This window comes from Catharus ustulatus, chromosome 1 (assembly GCF_009819885.2).
Source record: "Catharus ustulatus isolate bCatUst1 chromosome 1, bCatUst1.pri.v2, whole genome shotgun sequence".
Taxonomy (NCBI): domain Eukaryota; kingdom Metazoa; phylum Chordata; class Aves; order Passeriformes; family Turdidae; genus Catharus; species Catharus ustulatus.
In genome coordinates this window covers 49,607,347-49,624,901 of record NC_046221.1, presented here as the reverse complement: position 1 = coordinate 49,624,901, position 17,555 = coordinate 49,607,347, and the positions used below count along the sequence as shown (strand labels likewise).

Sequence of the window (17,555 nt, the reverse complement as noted above, 5' to 3'; positions counted from 1 at the left end):
TAAAAAAAAAAAAAGGAGTGAGGAAAAAAGAAACCCACTTTTGCACCTTGATTTTGGCTTTGGGGAGGGATGTAGAAGCATTTGCATTCCTCCCTGTTCCCTGCATCCCTTTCTTCCCCATTCCCATCTTCCCATTGCTCATCCAAATCCACATTGCTTTAATTAACTTGTAATTGCAGGCCATTGGCCTTGCTTAAGGCAAAGACTGCCATTAAGAAGCACCCTCCTGAGGACTTTTTTATGTTTTTAATACTGGAATAGACATTCTTAACTAAAGGACGTTGTTACCAAACTGCATGCCTGTGAAACCCACTTGGCAGGGCAAGAGGCTTTAACTGGAAGGAGGGAGGTAGGGAGCAAAAGCAGCTACTGTAAGCAGATTTCCCAAGACACTTACAAGAATCTTCTCACCACTGAATCCAATGTGATGATGAAATTCATTAACTGCTGCCCAGTGCTTGCACCGTCTGCCACTGTCATTATTCTCTCCACCATCATCTCAACTATTGCCTCCAGCCTTCACCCAAATGATTGGCTCCTAGAGCGGAAAGTCTGCAGGTTTTTGCTGTACCATACGCTACAATGCTGCAACAGCTTTTAACTTCTTTTCCTCCCAGCTCTTACAATAGCCCCACACTAGCAGATCACTCACACAAACCCTGTATGAAGCCACTAGTGTGCCCCATTCCTGTAGCATTCCCCAAGCCTCAGTTGCCTCTGAAATTGGCTTGTTGCTATTTGAAGTGATTTTTATTTCCTTGGTCCAAAGTTTAACAGTAATTTTTAAAAATTAATTACAATTGCCAAACATCCCAGTTTACATTGTTGCCATTGCTACAGTGTTGGAAATTTGCAAGGGATTTTTTTCGTACGGGTTCTAATATTTTTATTTATTTTGCCAAACAAATATATTTAATTAAAGCTAATTTCATTGTGAGTACTTTGGGGAACAATATTTTTACTTAATTTCCAGTTGGAACATTTGCCCTGAGGGAAAAAAATGCCGTTCCCTTCAACTTCACTGTTGAATAAAACCTGAGTTGTGATGATTCTTGGGACTTCATTTTTCTTCTGAAGTTTTCTTTATTCCTTATGGTTCTTAGCTATTCTGAACTATTTAGTAAAAAGAGGAGTGAGAAGACTTTTCTTATATGCATCTGATTTAACTTACGTGTTTGTTAGTGGTGACAAGGATGAAATGCATCCAGAGATATTGCCATGGTTACCTGAGCCTTCCTGTGAGAAGGGCCCTTGTGAAATCCAAAATCCCAGCATACTGATGTGCTCGTGGTCAGTTCAAGACTGTTGCCTTTCCTGTGTTTGCTGGGGTAACTTCCTGTGTTTCCATTTTTTCCATTGAGAGTGGTTATGGCTGCAGCAGATTGGTATTGGGGAGGTTTGAGATTTGCAGGATGGATTACCTTCATCCTCATGTTTTCCTAGGTATTTCAGTAAGTTCAACTGCAAAATTCTGAGTCTAGAAGGAACCTAACCAGCTCTTTCCCTCTCACTGCACATGCTGAAGACAGATGTTTATCAGTGTAAGTTTCTGTCCTGGTCAGGACCCCAGCTGAAGGGGTTTTATTCAGAACTCATGCTAGTGAGAAACCCAGAAGGTCATTCCAGTTCTGACAGTCATAGAAATTCTCAACTGAGGTGACCTTTGCTCGATCCAGGTGGCTCTGGGGAAAACATCCTGATTGGCCTCACACTAGTTGAGAAGAGAAATGATGTCCTGCAGGTGCAACAAAAAGGAAGTTAATGGGAACATTGTAGGAATGCAAGCATCAAAGTCCCAAGGAAGGTGCCTTTCTGAAGCTGTGCTTGCAGTATTTTATGAATGCCTTAATGTTGCAGAAGATATTAGTTGGGTTTGGTGGTAATGGATGAAAAGTTAGTTAATAAGAGAGACTGAGTTAAACTCTGGAGGGAGAAGTTATGGTGAAGTGTGGCCTGAGAAAAAGGTTCAGTCGTAATGAGAACAGAGATGTACAACATGGGTTGTGTGAATTTGGGATGGTTTATTCCTCAGAGCATTGCCAGACTGTAGTAAAGGTAGCCATGGTCAGGAAATAGTGGAAGCAAAGGCACTGCCTGTCATAAGGGATTTTTAAGAGGTCGCAGGGGCGAGGGATGGAGGTAGGAACATGTTTCTTTACATGATGCTGATGCTGCCTCTTACCTTAATGCAGATAAAGCTTGGAGCAGAACAGAGATGTTTTAATTACCCTGACTCAGCTGGATTTGCTTTTTGCTTACAGATTTCAGACTTGGTGCTTCCGATGGGTATTGTTTTGCTGGTAAAAGAAACACCTAAGAAACTCCTAAGCTGTAAGAGCCAATCACACTGCCAGCTCAGTGGTACTCCAATGCTGTGGTCTTAGCAGGCAAACATCTGCTTGACAATCAGAGAGGCATAAACAAAAACCCTCCTCCAGGGTACAACTTGACCAGGAGATAAAGGTTTGACCTGCCTCCTCCACTAAGGTGAGTGCCCCTAATTCCATCCCAAGAACCCAGGGGAGCTGGTGGGAGGAGAGCTGATAACTCAGCCCTCTGTTTTTACTAACAACTTGTGCCCATCCACATGACACTGAGGCACATGAACACCACTCAGGCAGCATGGAGCTCTTGAGCATGAATGGCTGGGAGCTCTCTCCTTTCACAGCAGATGACACAGCCCATTACCCTCTGTCCTGCCCTGGGACCCCACAGGGTGGATGCAGCCTGACCAGAAGGATCCAGGTCCAGGGCCAGATGGATACCACAGCACTGCTCTGTGGCTCTTATCTCACCGCTTCCTGCAGTGCTACTTTGCAGGATCCCCAGCTCCTCACATGGCCTGGCTCTTTGGAAAACATCTTGACTGGATGTTTGTATGGGTTTTGCATAGTGTGGGAGGAATGAGCAGGAATGCTAAATTTGTGTCCACCATCCTGCCATAAGAAGAGGCTCAAGAGATGCGTCGGCGTAATAGCCCTTCCAGATATTTTAGCCGCATTCCTACAGCAACCTGAAAGGCTGTGGTGCAAAGAAGAATCCAGCCTTCAGTTTGTAGAGCTGTCATACAGGTTCACTTGGTCACTATGAAATTTCAAACAAAAAAAAAAAGTTAAATGATGAAGAAATATCCCACTGCTTTCCATTCTTTAAAAAAAAAGGAAAGCAAGAATGAAAATGGCAAATCCATTTGCTCATGCTGTTGTGTTCCAAAAAGGCTTTTAGATCTTCACATTCAAGGAGATGCAGAAGGAAAAAGAACTGCTACTGAAGTTTTTTGAATAATTTCAGAACATTAAGTGGGTAATTACTTGTAAAAAACCATAAAGGGGAGAGAGAACAAGAAAAAACCAAACAAAAAAAATCAGTCTAATTTAGCTCCTCTTTGGAAATAACTTTGCTTTTGAAAGTTAATATATTCTTTAAAAGAAAACTTGAATCAAGAAAAAGATGTATCTTCTTAAGTCATTTGCTTGTTCTACTTGTAAGGACAATGAGAAGAGCACAAGTACACAAAGCAAGTACACAAAGCAAGCTATGTGTCAGAGAAACAGGACTTTTATTACCATTTTTCAGAAGCAGTTCTTTATTCAGTAAGGAGAACTCTTTCATTAAACCTTAGATGAAGAGATATCATCCTCAAAAGGCAAGTAGGTGCTGACTCTCTAGCGTTGTAAAATGACAGTGCAAGATCCTGATTACAGTCATTTCAAGATTATAAGCCGCACCTGATTATAAACTGCATCTCCGGATGTCAACAACCTTTAGCTCTTTGTCCATACATAAGCCACACCTGATTATAAGCCACTTTGTCGTTCACAGCGAGGACCCGCATGCAACAAAGTTACCAATTAGTAACAGAATCACAGGATGGCGGGGTTTACTAGCTCAGCTCGGGGCTGTGGGGACTCAGCCCGCTCGGGGCTGCCGACGGGGCCAGGTGGCCCAGTAGGTGGGCACAGAGCCCCCTGCGCACTCCCGCAGCATCAGTGGGAGGCGGGCATGGAGCCCCCCGCTCCCACGGCACCGGTGGGAGGTGGGCACAGAGCCACCCCACCCGCTCCTGTTCCCGCGGCGCCGGTGGGAGGCGGGCACCTAGCCTCCCTGCCACCCCCCCAGGCTGTGGGGCCAGCAGGAGGGAGCCCCCTGCCTCCCCCGCTGCGCTGCTGGCATGGAACCCGCCTCCACCCGCTGCGCAATAGAGTAACCAATTTGTAACAATCGTGCAATCCTGGTTTTTACTGGCAGGTGCTTGGCTAGGCACCTCAGCTTGCACTTCCAGGTTTTGAAATTTCAGGAATTTTTTCACATATTATCTGCTCCTCAGTGTAAGCTGCATTTCTGGGGTGGGGTCAAAATTTTAGTCAAAATGGTGCGGCTTACCAGAATTGCATTTTTCTTGCCTAGGGTGCTTGTCTTCAGAATTTGAAGGCCTGCATGGGAACTTGTCAGAACAAATTTCTGTCTTCTCTGGCAGACAGCTGAACTGCAAGGGGGCCCTGCATCCCCTTAGCTGCCCTGTAGGCCACCAGCTACAATACCACAGCCTCTGGCCAGCTCTCAAAAGAGGGAGGGATGAAAGAAGAAACATGCTCCTCTCAGAAGATGGAGAGAGGAGCATGGGCATGAAAAGCCCCTGAATGCATCTACTCTTTGGCTATTTTTCATTGCATTGGACTCAGTGATCAGAGGTGCTTCTGATGCATCCAGCTCTATAGTGATTCAAGCTACCAATCCTGATCAATAAGCAGAAAGAAAGACGTTGGGAGTAGGAGGACACTCCTGTACTGCCATATCTCCCCCTTCTCTCTTTTTTTGCTTCTTCACTGACAAGTAAATGGAATTAGCTTCACTGTCATGTGAAAGTCATTCATCTAAGGAGCATAAGGTAAGTGTGAGATTTTGTTCCCTTCTTGCTCCATTCTTTTTCAGAGTTAAAAAAAAAATAAATAAATCCAGCCCTTAGTGACCTGGGCATATCATAGCTGTCTGGAATACTACATATATGACAGCCCTTCCCCTTAGAGCACCCTCAGGGAGGTAATGGTAAAATCCCTGCAAACTCTGGAAGACATTCACAGGACAGATTTTTTTGTCACACTGCTGGCTGAGCTGTCATTGCTTTCCCTGCATCTGGATAAATCAGGATAAGACTTGCTCAGTGCTCCCTCCCTCCCTAGATGATAATTATATTTGTATATTAATCATCCACATAGTTTAAGCAAATTTCCTGATTAACAAAGTACTTACCTATGCAGCAAAAGACACTTGATTTCAATTTGATAAACAGGCACCTAAATTTAGGTGAGTGTTCATGGACCAAGCTAGATCAGGGCCTGTGTGAGAAGGCAATTTTACCTGTTACAGAGATTTTGCTACAAGCTCAGAGGCTATGTTTCTGTCTGGTGTGTAATTGGATTGTGTACCTCTGGTCACTGCAAGAGACTGATTATTCAACATCACTCCAGCTGCTTCATGCATCTTTGGGAATGAAACTGTTAAAGAACTGAAACAAGAATCCTTTCTGAATTAAATCAGGCTGAAACTTGAGAGGAGAGTGGCATTAAAAGCACAAGATTTTGAGGGCAAGACTATACATAAAATGGATACTGGGAGAGCCATGAATTTTAATAGTACAGTAATTTCACGAATACAAGCCGCACCAATTTGACCAAAATTTTGGTGGAAACCCGGAAGTGCAGCTAATATTCCGGGGCGGCTAAACTATTAACAAAATTCTAAAAGCTGCCAACACGGAAGTGAGAGCCCGCGGCAGCCCCAAGCCAAGCTGGAGCCCGGCCGGCCCCGGCAGAGGTGGGAAAGCCTGGCAGAGGCGGGGCCAGCAGTGTGGGGGGCAGGCGGCAGAGCCTGAGCCAGCATGGCGGGGGAGCGGGGCAGGGAGGGCGGCAGAGCCTGAGCCAGCATGGCGGGGGAGCCCGGGAGAACTGGGGCTAGCAGTGCAGGGGAGCATGGCAGAAGCAGGAAGGCCGGCGGGTGGGGCTGCGTGGCAGCGGGGGAAGCCCAGCAGAATCGGGGCCAGCAGCGTGGGGGAGCCCGGCGGTGCGGGGGCCTGCAGTGCCGGCCAGGGCGAGGAAACGCGGCGGCGGTGCAGACGGGAGGGGGCGGCCGGCGAGCCTGGTGGCGGCGGCGGCAGCCCTGCCGGCGGCGCTCGCGAAAGCGGCGCTCGGCGAGCGAAAGTGCCGCGCTCGCGAAAGCGGCGCGGGGCGGGGCGGGCGCGGCGCGGGGCGGGCGCGACGCTCGCGAGGCGCGGCGCTCGCGAGGCGCGGCGCAGGGCGAGCGAAAGCGGCAGCGGGGCGAGCGAAAGCGGCAGCGGGGCGGGCGGCGAGCCCGGCGGCGGCAGCCCTGCCAACCGGGTGAGCGAACGCGGCAGCGGGGCGGTGCTGACGGGAGAGGGGGGCCAGCGAGCCCGGCGGCGGCGGCAGCACCACCCGGCCAGCCCCGCCGAGCCATGGCGCTGAGCTGGGCCACCCGGCCCCGTCGGCAACCATGAGCGGGCCGAGCCTTCCTGGCCCCGCCCCGAGCCAGTAAAGCCCGCTATGCCGCGATCCTGTTACTAATTGGCCAATTTCTGAAAGCTGCGCACGGATTCTCGCGACGAACGAAAGTGCGGCTAATATTCGGGGTGCGGCTTATCTATTGACAAAGACAGCAACATTGTCGAGGCACCGGGGGTGCGGCTTATAATCCGTGCGGCTTGTATTCGTGAAACTACTGTAAGTTGGTTTCAAAGTGCTGAATCAGGGAGTGCTGTCCTACAACAGCTTCCTGAGGGTAAGGAGACCATTTCAAACCCATTTAGTGACATATATTTACACTCTATTTTTGCTTCTTGCTGGGAGACCTTGAACATCACTGAAGAGCAGAGTTGTCTGGTGATGCTTAGCTTGCAGAGACACACATGGAGCAAAGTAAACATCTCATAAGCCTTCTCCAAGTAGAGAGGATGGTGTTGGAAGTAGAAGAGTTTTCTGAACTGATGTGTGTTTTCAACAGAGAGTTTCTAATTTCACTGGAGGCACCTCAGTGGAGGTGCTATGTGGAGAACAGCAGCTATTGTGGTATTATGCTCTCTTGAAAGAGCCAAACAAGCCTCTTCATGTTGGGAGGCTCTTCCGAACCCTCTCTCATCCGATTTGCCTCTTGTTTATAGACGTTTCCTGTAAGATGTAACCTATGGGGCTGCCACAAAGCTGGGGAACCAAATGCTGTGTGTTCCAAGTAGAATGCTGGCCTGTAGTTTCAGCCCAGGGAAGGTATGGCCACAAGACAGCAGTGCATATAGAAGAGGAGAGGGGAAAGAGATAATAAAATTTTGCCAAGGGATGAAGCCAAGGGCAGGCTTTCTTTCCTGTGACATTTAAGAATCTGTCTTGAATGACTTTTTTTCAGTTGTCATTAGGGGTTTCTGCAGCCTGATTTGAGTGCTAGAGTTCAGTTTTCCCTTGATGAAACTTTATGAGTCTATTTTAATCTTGTCAGCAACAAGATGTTCAGCTTAAACTGATTATGTTTTGGGATTCCTCTTGGTTATTGTGAGGGAGAGGGAGGCTGGCTGTCTTTTGTTTAATAAGAAGCAGCATTTCTTTAATGAAGTATGTCTGTACCTTCTTGGTTTCTCTTGAAATGCCCCAGGTTTAATATCTTCTTCCCACCTACCTTCCCCAAGGGGCAAAGGCGCCCTGGAGATCTTGGCTGTGCCACCAGCAGGCCATGCGCATGTGAGAGGCTGAGCCTGTGGAACTTCATTCTCTGGCAATTAACAAGGGAGTTTGTATTGTCAGGGTAGTTTTTGAAGAAGTCAGGAACAGCCATGTAGGAATCTGCCAGGCATCAAAACAAGTTTTCTATATATGCTTAAAATGAGGACAGTGAGGATGCAGACAGTACACTGTGCAAAGCTACTGACTGCTTGCATCTTTCCCTGAGGAAAACAGCTCATCCACAAGCTTTTCCCAGGGCATAGCTTCCCGCTCCCCCTGCCTCCCCCCCAATCAAGCAGCAAAAGCCTGCATTTGAAAAAACTTGGAGATACAGCAGAGAAACATGTGAAACGTTTGTTTGCCAAGAGTGTGACATTTAAAGAATACCAGTAGAATTATTCCGGGTGTTTTCCACCCACAAAGGTCCCCCTGCTCATGTTCCTTCACTCACGATACCCTCTGTCAGTCTCTGGCATTTCTCAAAGCCCCTTTCTGTCCTCCGTCCAGGAGGCATGCAGTGATACCTTACACGTGTCCAACCTTTTGTTTATCCAAAGTACAGTAATTTCACGAATACAAGCTGCAGCAATTTGACAAAAATTTTGGTGGAAACCCGGAAGTGCGGCTAATAGTCAGGGGCGGCTAATATATGAATAATTTTCTGACGTTTACAACCCCAGACGTGCCAGCCAGGGCGCTGAGCCAAGCACCTGCCAGTAAAAGCCGGCATTCCGCTATTGTTACAGTGTTACTGTGTTGTCCTGGCTCCCTGCAGGCAGCACAGGGGGCGGGGAGAGAGGCGGGAGAGCTCTCTTCTTCCCTCCTCTGCTGCAGCCCAGGGGAGGACGGGGGGGGGGGGGGGCGCCGCCATTGCCGCGGCCCGGGGAGCCGACGGGGGCCCTGCGTCACCATTGCCACAGCCCGAGGAGGACGGGGGGGGGGGGGGTGCGCCGCCATTGCCGTGGCTCCGGGAGCCGACGGGAGCCCCGCGCAGCCATTGCCGCGGCCCGGGGGGGGGAAGGGGGAAGTGCGCGCCACCATTGCCGCGGCTTGGGGTGGGGGGGGGTGAAGTGCGCGCCACCATTGCCGCGGCTTGGGGTGGGGGGGGGAAGTGCGCGCCGCCATTGCCGCGTCTTGGGGAGCCGACGGGAGCCCCGCGCAGCCATTGCCGCGGCTCGGGGAGGAGGCGGGGTACTTTGTCCGCGCCCGCCGCCGGCGCCACGGGCGCGGGAAAGCTCCGTCCCTGCCCATCGCCGGCGCCACAGGCACGGGAAAGCTCCGTCCCCGCCCGCCGCCGCTGCCGTAGGAGCGGGGGAAGCTCCATCTCTGCCTGCCACCGCGGGGCAGCGCCGACCCGGGGTGACCGAGCCCAGTGGCAGCACCGGGCTGGGCCACCTGGCCCCGTCAGCAGCCCCTAGCGGGCCGAGCCTGCACAGCCTTAGCTCAGCCAGTAAACCCCGCCCTCCCGCGGTTCTGTTACTAATTGCACGCGGGTCCTCGCTGCGAACGACAGAACGGCTTATATTCGGGTGCGGCTTATTTATGGACAAAAACCGAAATATTTGCCAACACCCAGAGATGCGGCTTATACTCAGTGCGGCTTGTATTCGTGAATTTACTGTAGTCAAAGTACAATCCAGCCAAGCTGGTTTTCGCATAAACCTTATCTCACACTCTTGGTTCTCTTCATTCCATCACAGTCTAAAGTCCACTGGAAACTGAGGCATTAAAATGGGCTGGTGTGTGGGTGGCTTCTCCAGATTCTGATAATGTTTCCAGCCAGAGATTTTCCTTCAGTAAGGACTTTTACCAAGTCCTCAACAGAACTCTTCATAAAACCACTTCTGAACCTCCAGCTTCTCATCAAATCTGGCAGCTTGCAGGTAGATGCACACACACTAACACGCACACACAAAAGGGGCAAGTCCTTCAGTTTCCTTTTCCAAGAAACAAGCCTGAAATTAGCTCATTTACAGCTTCACAGTGTTGGATGCTCCAGGAGGCATTATCGAGGTGAGAAGGGATGGAGAATATCAGAGCTGATGGCAGGTGACAGATTTCTGGGGCTGGATGTGACAGGATGTAAGGAGAGGAGGCTGTAGCAACATGAATAAGCAGCCCGCTCCCCACCAAAAATACTGTATACCTGCATCTATGCTCAGGCAAAAGATGAAGTGAGGATAGCAACCTTATTTTAGATTTTAAATATTATTATTATTTTGAACCATGGCTATTATGCTTTGTGGAAGTGCCCTGTTTAGATGAGTGAGCTGCATCACAGTGTTTTCACAGTGTTTTCATCTTGAGTCCACATGAAGAAGCAGCACAGTGCCAGTGTGGGTGCTCCACACAGCAGAAGAGCAAGGGGAACACTGGGGTAATGCTGTACTGGCCAGGAAAATGGCAGCGATTCTCTTGGAAAATACCACTGAAGAAAGACTTAACACACACAAAAACGGTGTGAATTTAGCTGAATCACTGATTCAGTAAGGAAAACTGAGACACTCAAGTGACTGAAATTTCCTGCTCAGTTTACTTTTGGATTGTGACAACTGGGTCACGATTCTTCTGAAAAGAATTAGTTTCAGACCCTTTTTTATTTCTAAGATTTCAAGTGCCATAAAAAGTTGGAATCAAAACGTTACATTTTTTTCACTTATTATTAGAAGTTTTTCTTTTTTTCCCCCCGTCCTGGTTTGAAAAGACAGATACATGCTAGGGGAGAGTAGGGCCTTCCCTTGAAATGGAGCTAATAAATCCCTCCCTCTGAATTAGCACAATTTTGGAATTAAGGGGCTCTCAGGCAAAGATATGGGGATAAGAGTAACAGTTCTTTACTAGTGTATCTAACAAGACAAACAAAACAACAGCTATGAAATCAAGAAAAACAGAACAGTAACTCAGTTCCAGTCCTTTTTTGGCCACAGGCACCCTTTCCCTGTGCTGCAGTTACCGGTGGTGGGAGCAGGTCCTGTGCAGCTGAAGGAGGGCTGGGGGTGATGGTGGCAGTGTCCCAGGTGGGAAAGGGATGGAGGAGAGACTTTTGCTCACGATGTCGGTCCTGGTGCTCAGCAGGGTGCTTGGAGATAGGCTGAAGCAAGAAGGCAGCAGTGCGGGGATCCAACAGCAGAAAAAGTGGTTCCTGGCGTTGGGATGGCAGGGGCGGGGGGAGCAGCAGTGACTGTTCTCCTCCAACTTCACAAGCAAACTGGGACGAGCAAGTGCCTCCCCCTCCTTTACTTGCGGCTTATCTCATGGTTTTCCCCCTCCCTTCCCCCCTCCTTCCTCCCTGCTTCCCCTCACCTTTCCCCCACTTCTCCCTGTCACTAGCCTATCGGCACTAGGGCCTAGCCATCAGGGCTTTCTTCGCATGTCGTGAGGAAAATTCCATAGAGGAAAGGGAAAAACTCAATCCCCAACACCCCCTAGAAAAGAAGTCAAACTGCAGAATTCTTGATACCCTCCTTTGATCAGAAATTCTGGCCTTCGTGCAGTTCCAGAACCTCCATCTCCAAACCTGCAACGGCCTAAGGAAAACTGTCCCACCTGACATTGTAAATGATTCACAGAGAGATACACATAACAGCTCCATCAATTCATACAGAATGAATAGCAGTATTTTCACCTAAATGCATTTCTAATATGAAAACAGCAGTCCAAGCCCCTGACTATTGTGGCATACACAGGACTAGCTGCAGCCATGAATCAAAGCTGTCTTTGTAGGGGAAAAAAAATCAAGAAAGCAAGTAGCAATTGCCTTCATTGGTTTGGTTCAATTTTAAATTTCCAGAATTGAGAAGGCTACTCAGCAGCTAAGACACGTTCTTGAATTGAGCTAATTAATCGAGTGACTGGCATGTATTCCTTCAAATCACCCCATCTGGAAGGAAAAACAAAAGTGTTTTGGATTTAATAAATTTGTTCATGCAGAGCAAAGAAATTGAGCACAACCAGCAGCAGCACTGTATTCAGCCTGGACCCGGGCACAAACACCTTGCAGGCTGTTCTGTCTACCCCAGGATGGGCATCAATAGCCTCCACTGCCAGGTGAGCCTTTGGCAGCCAGGAATTGTAACCTGCAGTTTTCTAGGTGTAGGGGGAACACTGCTTTCTTCTCACATTTTGATGAGACTTGATAGACCCTTGATGCTGAGTTTTGCAAGGACTGAGCAGGGTGCTACTCCAGCACCTCTGCAAGGCCTTTCAGAACCGATCTCCCTAATCAGAGGCACTGGCAGGTATTTTGGCATGATGCCTGCCTGGAGAGGTGCTTCAGAGGAGACAGTCTCCATGGCTTTGCACCCTCTTCCCAGCATGCAAATTCTTCCTTGAGGGCTTCCTTGGGAGACATCTCCAGACGTTTGATGCCTCCCCAGTGGTGCTGCTGAATGGGGCAGCTGTGTAGGAAGGTCATCTTGGCGGAGCAAGCAGTTCCTGATGTTGCCAGTATCCCTATGGTGTGTGAGCCCTTCACACCCCATGTCAGGTCCAGGAGATTAAAGGCGACTCTTTACACCCCATCATTGCTGGATGGGGCTGAAGCTGAGCTTTCCACAGTGTGAAGAGAGGGAAGGCATGTAATTGCTTGTTTGGCCAAGTTCCTGATGGCAATTAGTATCTTAGTGCTACTGAGACCACCCTGTCTTACTAGCAAGAAATCAGGGAAGCCAAAATGCTGTAGAAGCACAATTTTATGCTATGTATTGAAATAGAAAAAAGTTATGGTATGGTGAGATGAGAACTTTAGAGTGTTCCCCATTTATTAATGGCTTCATAATTCTCTTGCTGACAGATTAGTACATTAAAAAGGCATTTTGCAGTATCTAGTGAAGTATCACCTTGCTAGTGAAGGCCTATTTCCATTGGCCTTCTTTACAGTTTTCCAGCTTCTGAAACCTACCACAGACTCCTGTGGGCAGCCATCCCTGACTCCCAGGGATATTTGGTAATGCTCCGTATCTTTTTCCAGCACACACTATCTGTTTTGGGGAGATAGATGTGCTTATCTTTAAGAAAGGAACTGCGTTAGTAAGGTAAGAGAGAATTAGATTCTACCATTGCAATGAAGATAATTACTGTTCATCTCTGAAAGACAGATGTGGTTGTGTGGATGATAAAACTGGTGTGCAAGACTGGAGCAACTGATGCCAAATAACTCATGAAGAGAATCCTGGGATTTATTCATGACATTGGGAAATTTAATTTCTTGCATGAACCGTTTCCTGCTGAGAATAAGGTCCCATCAATTCCCCCTGGTATGAGCACAAAGAATAGCTCCCAGCAGTCTGTCACACTTGGGACAAATGCAAGATTAATATATTTGGTTTGTAGTCAGCCTGTGCCGTGCCTTCCTCATTGTTGTCTGAACCTCTAGGGGATGGGAATGTCATATTAATTAATTCTCTTAATTCAAGCACCTATGACTGATTTATACTCAGTCTAGGATCTGATCCTGCAGTGCAAGAACTGACTTTGGTGAGGTGCACCACTTTTCAAATCCCCAGTAGAGGGAAGTTACTGGATTTTATGCTGAAAAATAAGCAGCGAGAGTAATTGGAAAATCTCTGTTGGCTTTTCCCTAGTGTAGGTAAGACAATGCATTTGTTGCTCATTGGTGCTACAGACTCACAACACAGCCAAAATTCACCTTCTAGGAATGCATGTATGCTTGTTTTCATCCATGTGTGACAGCATGATGTTGAAGAAGAGGGGAGAAAATGGTGTCAGGAGGAGCAAGGAATTTTGCTGCTCAAGGAGGCAGGGGATGAATCATCATTCTCACAGAATGTGATCTTCTGCCAAAGGCTTCATCTGGTCTCCACCAGCTCTTTCATCTTGGTGTACTCTCTCCTCAATTCCACTGCAGTGGCCAGCCTGCTTCTAACGCAGGAAACAGCTTGTCCTGGGAACAGTCCTAGCAAGTGCATGCATGCCCACTTCAAGGGCAGGCTGACATTATGGTCTCATTCCTCTCTTTCAGGCGGTACCACAGCAAGGGGTTATATTATACCTGGGAAGCTGAGGGCCCAAGCAGTGGACACAAAAATGAAGCCTGCAGCCAAGATTTGGAGGTCCCTGAACAGAGAGGTCAGTAAGTGTGATGGATAGGCCATTCAATGGCTCACAACACCTTTGCCACTCACAGCTGAATCACCAAAGAAATAAAAGTACTCAAACAATCAGGCAATATTTTAAAATAAACAGTTACAATAAGCTCTTGTCCTGCTGAGATATTTATCTTTAGTCAAAGAGAAAAAGAATGTGCTTCCTTTTTTTTTTCACTTTCACCGTAAATGTGACAGAAGAAATATCATTCCAGATAGTCTTTTCTGCCAGGATGTATCTGGTTTGTGTGCACGCATGCATACATGTGGAATTTTCCTTTAAAAAAAAAACCAGACAATAATTCTGCATATTGCACTGCCCTTTTTTAAAAATGCTGAAATCAAATATTTATGGAATGGAAGATTTGCTCAGTACTGTGTCCTAAGTGCTCCAAGCAGAAGTGATCAGCTTTAAGGAATGATGAAAGTTTTAGCTACCTATGTACCAGGAGAATGAAGCATTTGCATAAATATAGTATATAGCTTCTGTCTGAGAGGTTATTCTTTTTCAGAAATTCCTTACGAGAGAACTACAATGTGAGGGGAAGCTCTAAATGTGTGCTCCCAGATGGCTGAAGTGGAAAGGCAGAAAGCACCACTGAAAAGGCTGAGGATCCACCACTCATTCCCTGGAGGCCCATGTTACCATGTGAGTGATCACACTATCTCAAAAAGAGCAAAGTACAGAGTTAAGGTGAGGATAGAAAAATTCCATGACATACTGATTTTATAAGCAGTGTCCATTAGCAGGTCAAATTTTAATAAAGTCTTTGGTTGTTCAGTATATTAAAATTTGGAAGATCTTCCTTGGGGCATACAGCTGGAAATCATGTTGGCTGTTCTTCCTATAAGCTAATCCAAAATACCACCTCAGACAGCCCATATTCACCTGTGTCCTTCTTTATCTTGGTGAGAGGAAGGGACTGATTCATTTTTACCTGTAATCTCACAACATCAGATAAGCTTTTCTCACACCATCAGCCTGCTTTCCTATGGCCTATTTGCTCACCCTCTGCTGTGGGGGGATGAAAACCACTTTGTGACAGCCTGAATGACAGCTCAACAGCTGTGCCTAGGGCTCACCCACACATCTCACATCTCTTGGGCAAGGGAATGCACCTCTGACTTCATCTCGTGGTGTTTTCCTGAGAGCTACTGCTAAGCATGGAGGAGCTGTTGTGGTACAAAGCATCCTACCTCTTGCCTCCTTGGTAGAATTGCTTGCCATCCTCTGAGGAAAACAGGTCCTCAGTGCTAAGGGAGCCCTTTAGTGAGGTGGATCCTACTCAGGGATGCTGGGGTACACCAAGGATACCATTCCAGGTGTTGTGTACTGGCAAAGTTGGGAATTGGGCACCCATGGAACAGATGGCACTCTTGGTGGGAGAAAATTCAAGTCCCTTTTATGAAAACACAAGCAGGCACCAGATAAATATGGACAGAGAGTTTTAGTTAAAAGCTTACCTTCATCTGCAATGACTGTAGTTATTTTTGCCAATCATGAAAAGAAACTGGATGTAGGATTAAAACAAAGGAATGATCTAGACACATGAATTATGAACTTTGCATCATGAATTATTGCCTAAAATAGGATGATGCACAAAATACATCTACGGCAAGTGTTCTTTAGATTTGAAAGACTGGAAAGGACATCAACTTCAGGGAAAATAAATAGTTTCTTTCTTTTTAAAAAAAAAAAAAAAGAAAAAAAGAAAAAAAAAAAGAAAGAAGTGTGGGCAACTTTACCTAATTGGCATCTAATTGTTTCTAAACTATATACAAATTTTGCCACAATGATGTTTTTGGGTCTTGGCTGCTCATCTTGAAAAGGTTCACAGGGATTTGATTTTCAGAAAGTTGGTGCTAAGCATTTGCCAAAACCCATCTGTCATCAGGGGAAATAAAGAATCAAAAAATGAGACAACAAAACCCAGATGCTTACTTTTGGGCAGGAGCATGACTCTGTTATCTTTTCTACCTCTTCTTACTTCCTCATTGCTAAATGCCAGAAACAAGTAATGTGGCATCATTAAAATTTCTTAACCAGCTTTCATGGTTTCCACCTCAGAGTTTTGGGCCAGGGGACTTCCTTTTCAGAGGGCATTCAAGGAATTTGGCTACAGAGGGTGAAAAGGTGAAGGGGTTGAGAAGAAGAGAAACATTGGTGAGAGCTAGATACCCAGATCACTGGAGAGCTACAAAAATAACTTTAGTAGCCTGGCTCGAGGTCTAAGGCTTACCCCACTTGGTGTTAACCACAGACTCAGTAACTGGACATTTACATACACTGTGACTCACTTCTGCCGCATCCCAAAAGAAACTTTGGTCTACTACCATTCCAGCTCCTAATACAAAATTAAATTCCCTATCTTGCACATTATTTTTTTATCTGGACATTTCCCAACACCACTATGACTGTATCACTCAGAAGCAAGATTATTCAGGCTCCCTGCTGGAGATCTGCAGCATCTCTGCTGTACAGAGTGAAACACACACAGAGACTGCAAAAAGAGCTGTTTCCAGTATGCAGGGACTAGATTCGGGCATACTCAGATATACAATTATTATCACTTCTGCTCCCTGAAAATAATTTCTTGGCATTTGATTATTGCTGAAAGTGACTGCTTGCTTTGATGTATGTGATGGGGATCTAATGAGGAATGAGAGATTGGTGCTGGGATGCCTGTCTGCTACGTTTTTGTGAGACTGAGAGAGCTGCATTTGTTGTTTGGTCCCCAAAATGCGTTTCCATTTACTCATTCTTCCAGAAGAGATTGAGGTGCCCTTTTCCTTCAGGAGGTGTGGTTTGCAGGGGGGAAACTAATTTGGTCCTCACTTTGTTATCTTCCGGGCATAATGTTAGAACAAGATGTTTCCTCAGATATTTTCATTTTGAGAAAATACTCCAGTGAGGGCAAGGTGTTTTATTAGAGGTTGTTTAACACCCTCAAGCTTTGTTGCAAATTTATGTTGATAGCTTTAAATATACACAAACGCTGAGGCTAAATGATGAATGGTGGTAAAAAAGTTACAAGGAGAAAAAATACACAAATACTCCAGTGTTAATTTGTTTTCTAAGCCAGGAAGATGGGGGAGATACTACTTCTGTGTCACACTTCAGTAAAACCATGGGTAACATTACTGAATCCTTGTCTTTGTTTTTATCATTTGGTTGTACAGCATTCACTCTACAGTATTTAGGCAAAGAAAAAAGAATTCCTGGTGTGGTGTCCAGCAGCTTAATTTAAAAACAAACTTTAAAATATTTTAAAAAGGAAAAGGGATGGGAAAGCCTGAATCATACATTTTCACGGCTGTGGACATTCTGGTGAACAAAAAGTGCGGTGGTCCAGGCTTGGAGTCTTTCACCGTGGAAGACAGATTTGCAAGGCAGAATACTACCTGCTCATATTTTCTGAACAATTTAGTTGTGTAGATTTTGCCTAAGCCTATTGCTTATACCCTTCATATTTAAATAACCTTGTACTGACCATATATCAGGATTGAAAAAGGATTCAATAACTCATTGAAATATATTACAGCTCTTTTTTATGCATCCAGAGTAAGAGCAGAAAGACGTCAAAAAGGTATTTTAAGAGAGTGAACATTTATTCTGAAATGCTATTTATATTTCATTGAATTGGCTGAAAAGGACTGTGGAAGCCAATAAAGAGGGATGGAGGCAGGCAGCCATCCCACTGTGCATGAAGGATGGTGTCTTAATGGATGA

The 17,555-nt window shown here is 46.5% G+C and overlaps 1 protein-coding gene across 1 annotated transcript in view; it reads left to right on the top strand.

The window, feature by feature from the left end:
- Positions 1-1,495: 1,495 nt before the first annotated feature.
- Positions 1,496-17,555, top strand: part of LOC117006370 (acyloxyacyl hydrolase-like) — a 137,117-nt gene continuing 121,057 nt past the window's right edge. Inside the window, exons 1-5 of the mRNA XM_033078763.1 lie at positions 1,496-1,541; positions 2,262-2,487; positions 4,408-4,888; positions 13,702-13,808; positions 14,338-14,474. Of these exons, the coding sequence (XP_032934654.1) occupies positions 14,473-14,474 (2 nt within the window). The 5' untranslated portion in view covers positions 1,496-1,541; positions 2,262-2,487; positions 4,408-4,888; positions 13,702-13,808; positions 14,338-14,472. The remainder of the gene's footprint in view (positions 1,542-2,261; positions 2,488-4,407; positions 4,889-13,701; positions 13,809-14,337; positions 14,475-17,555) is intronic.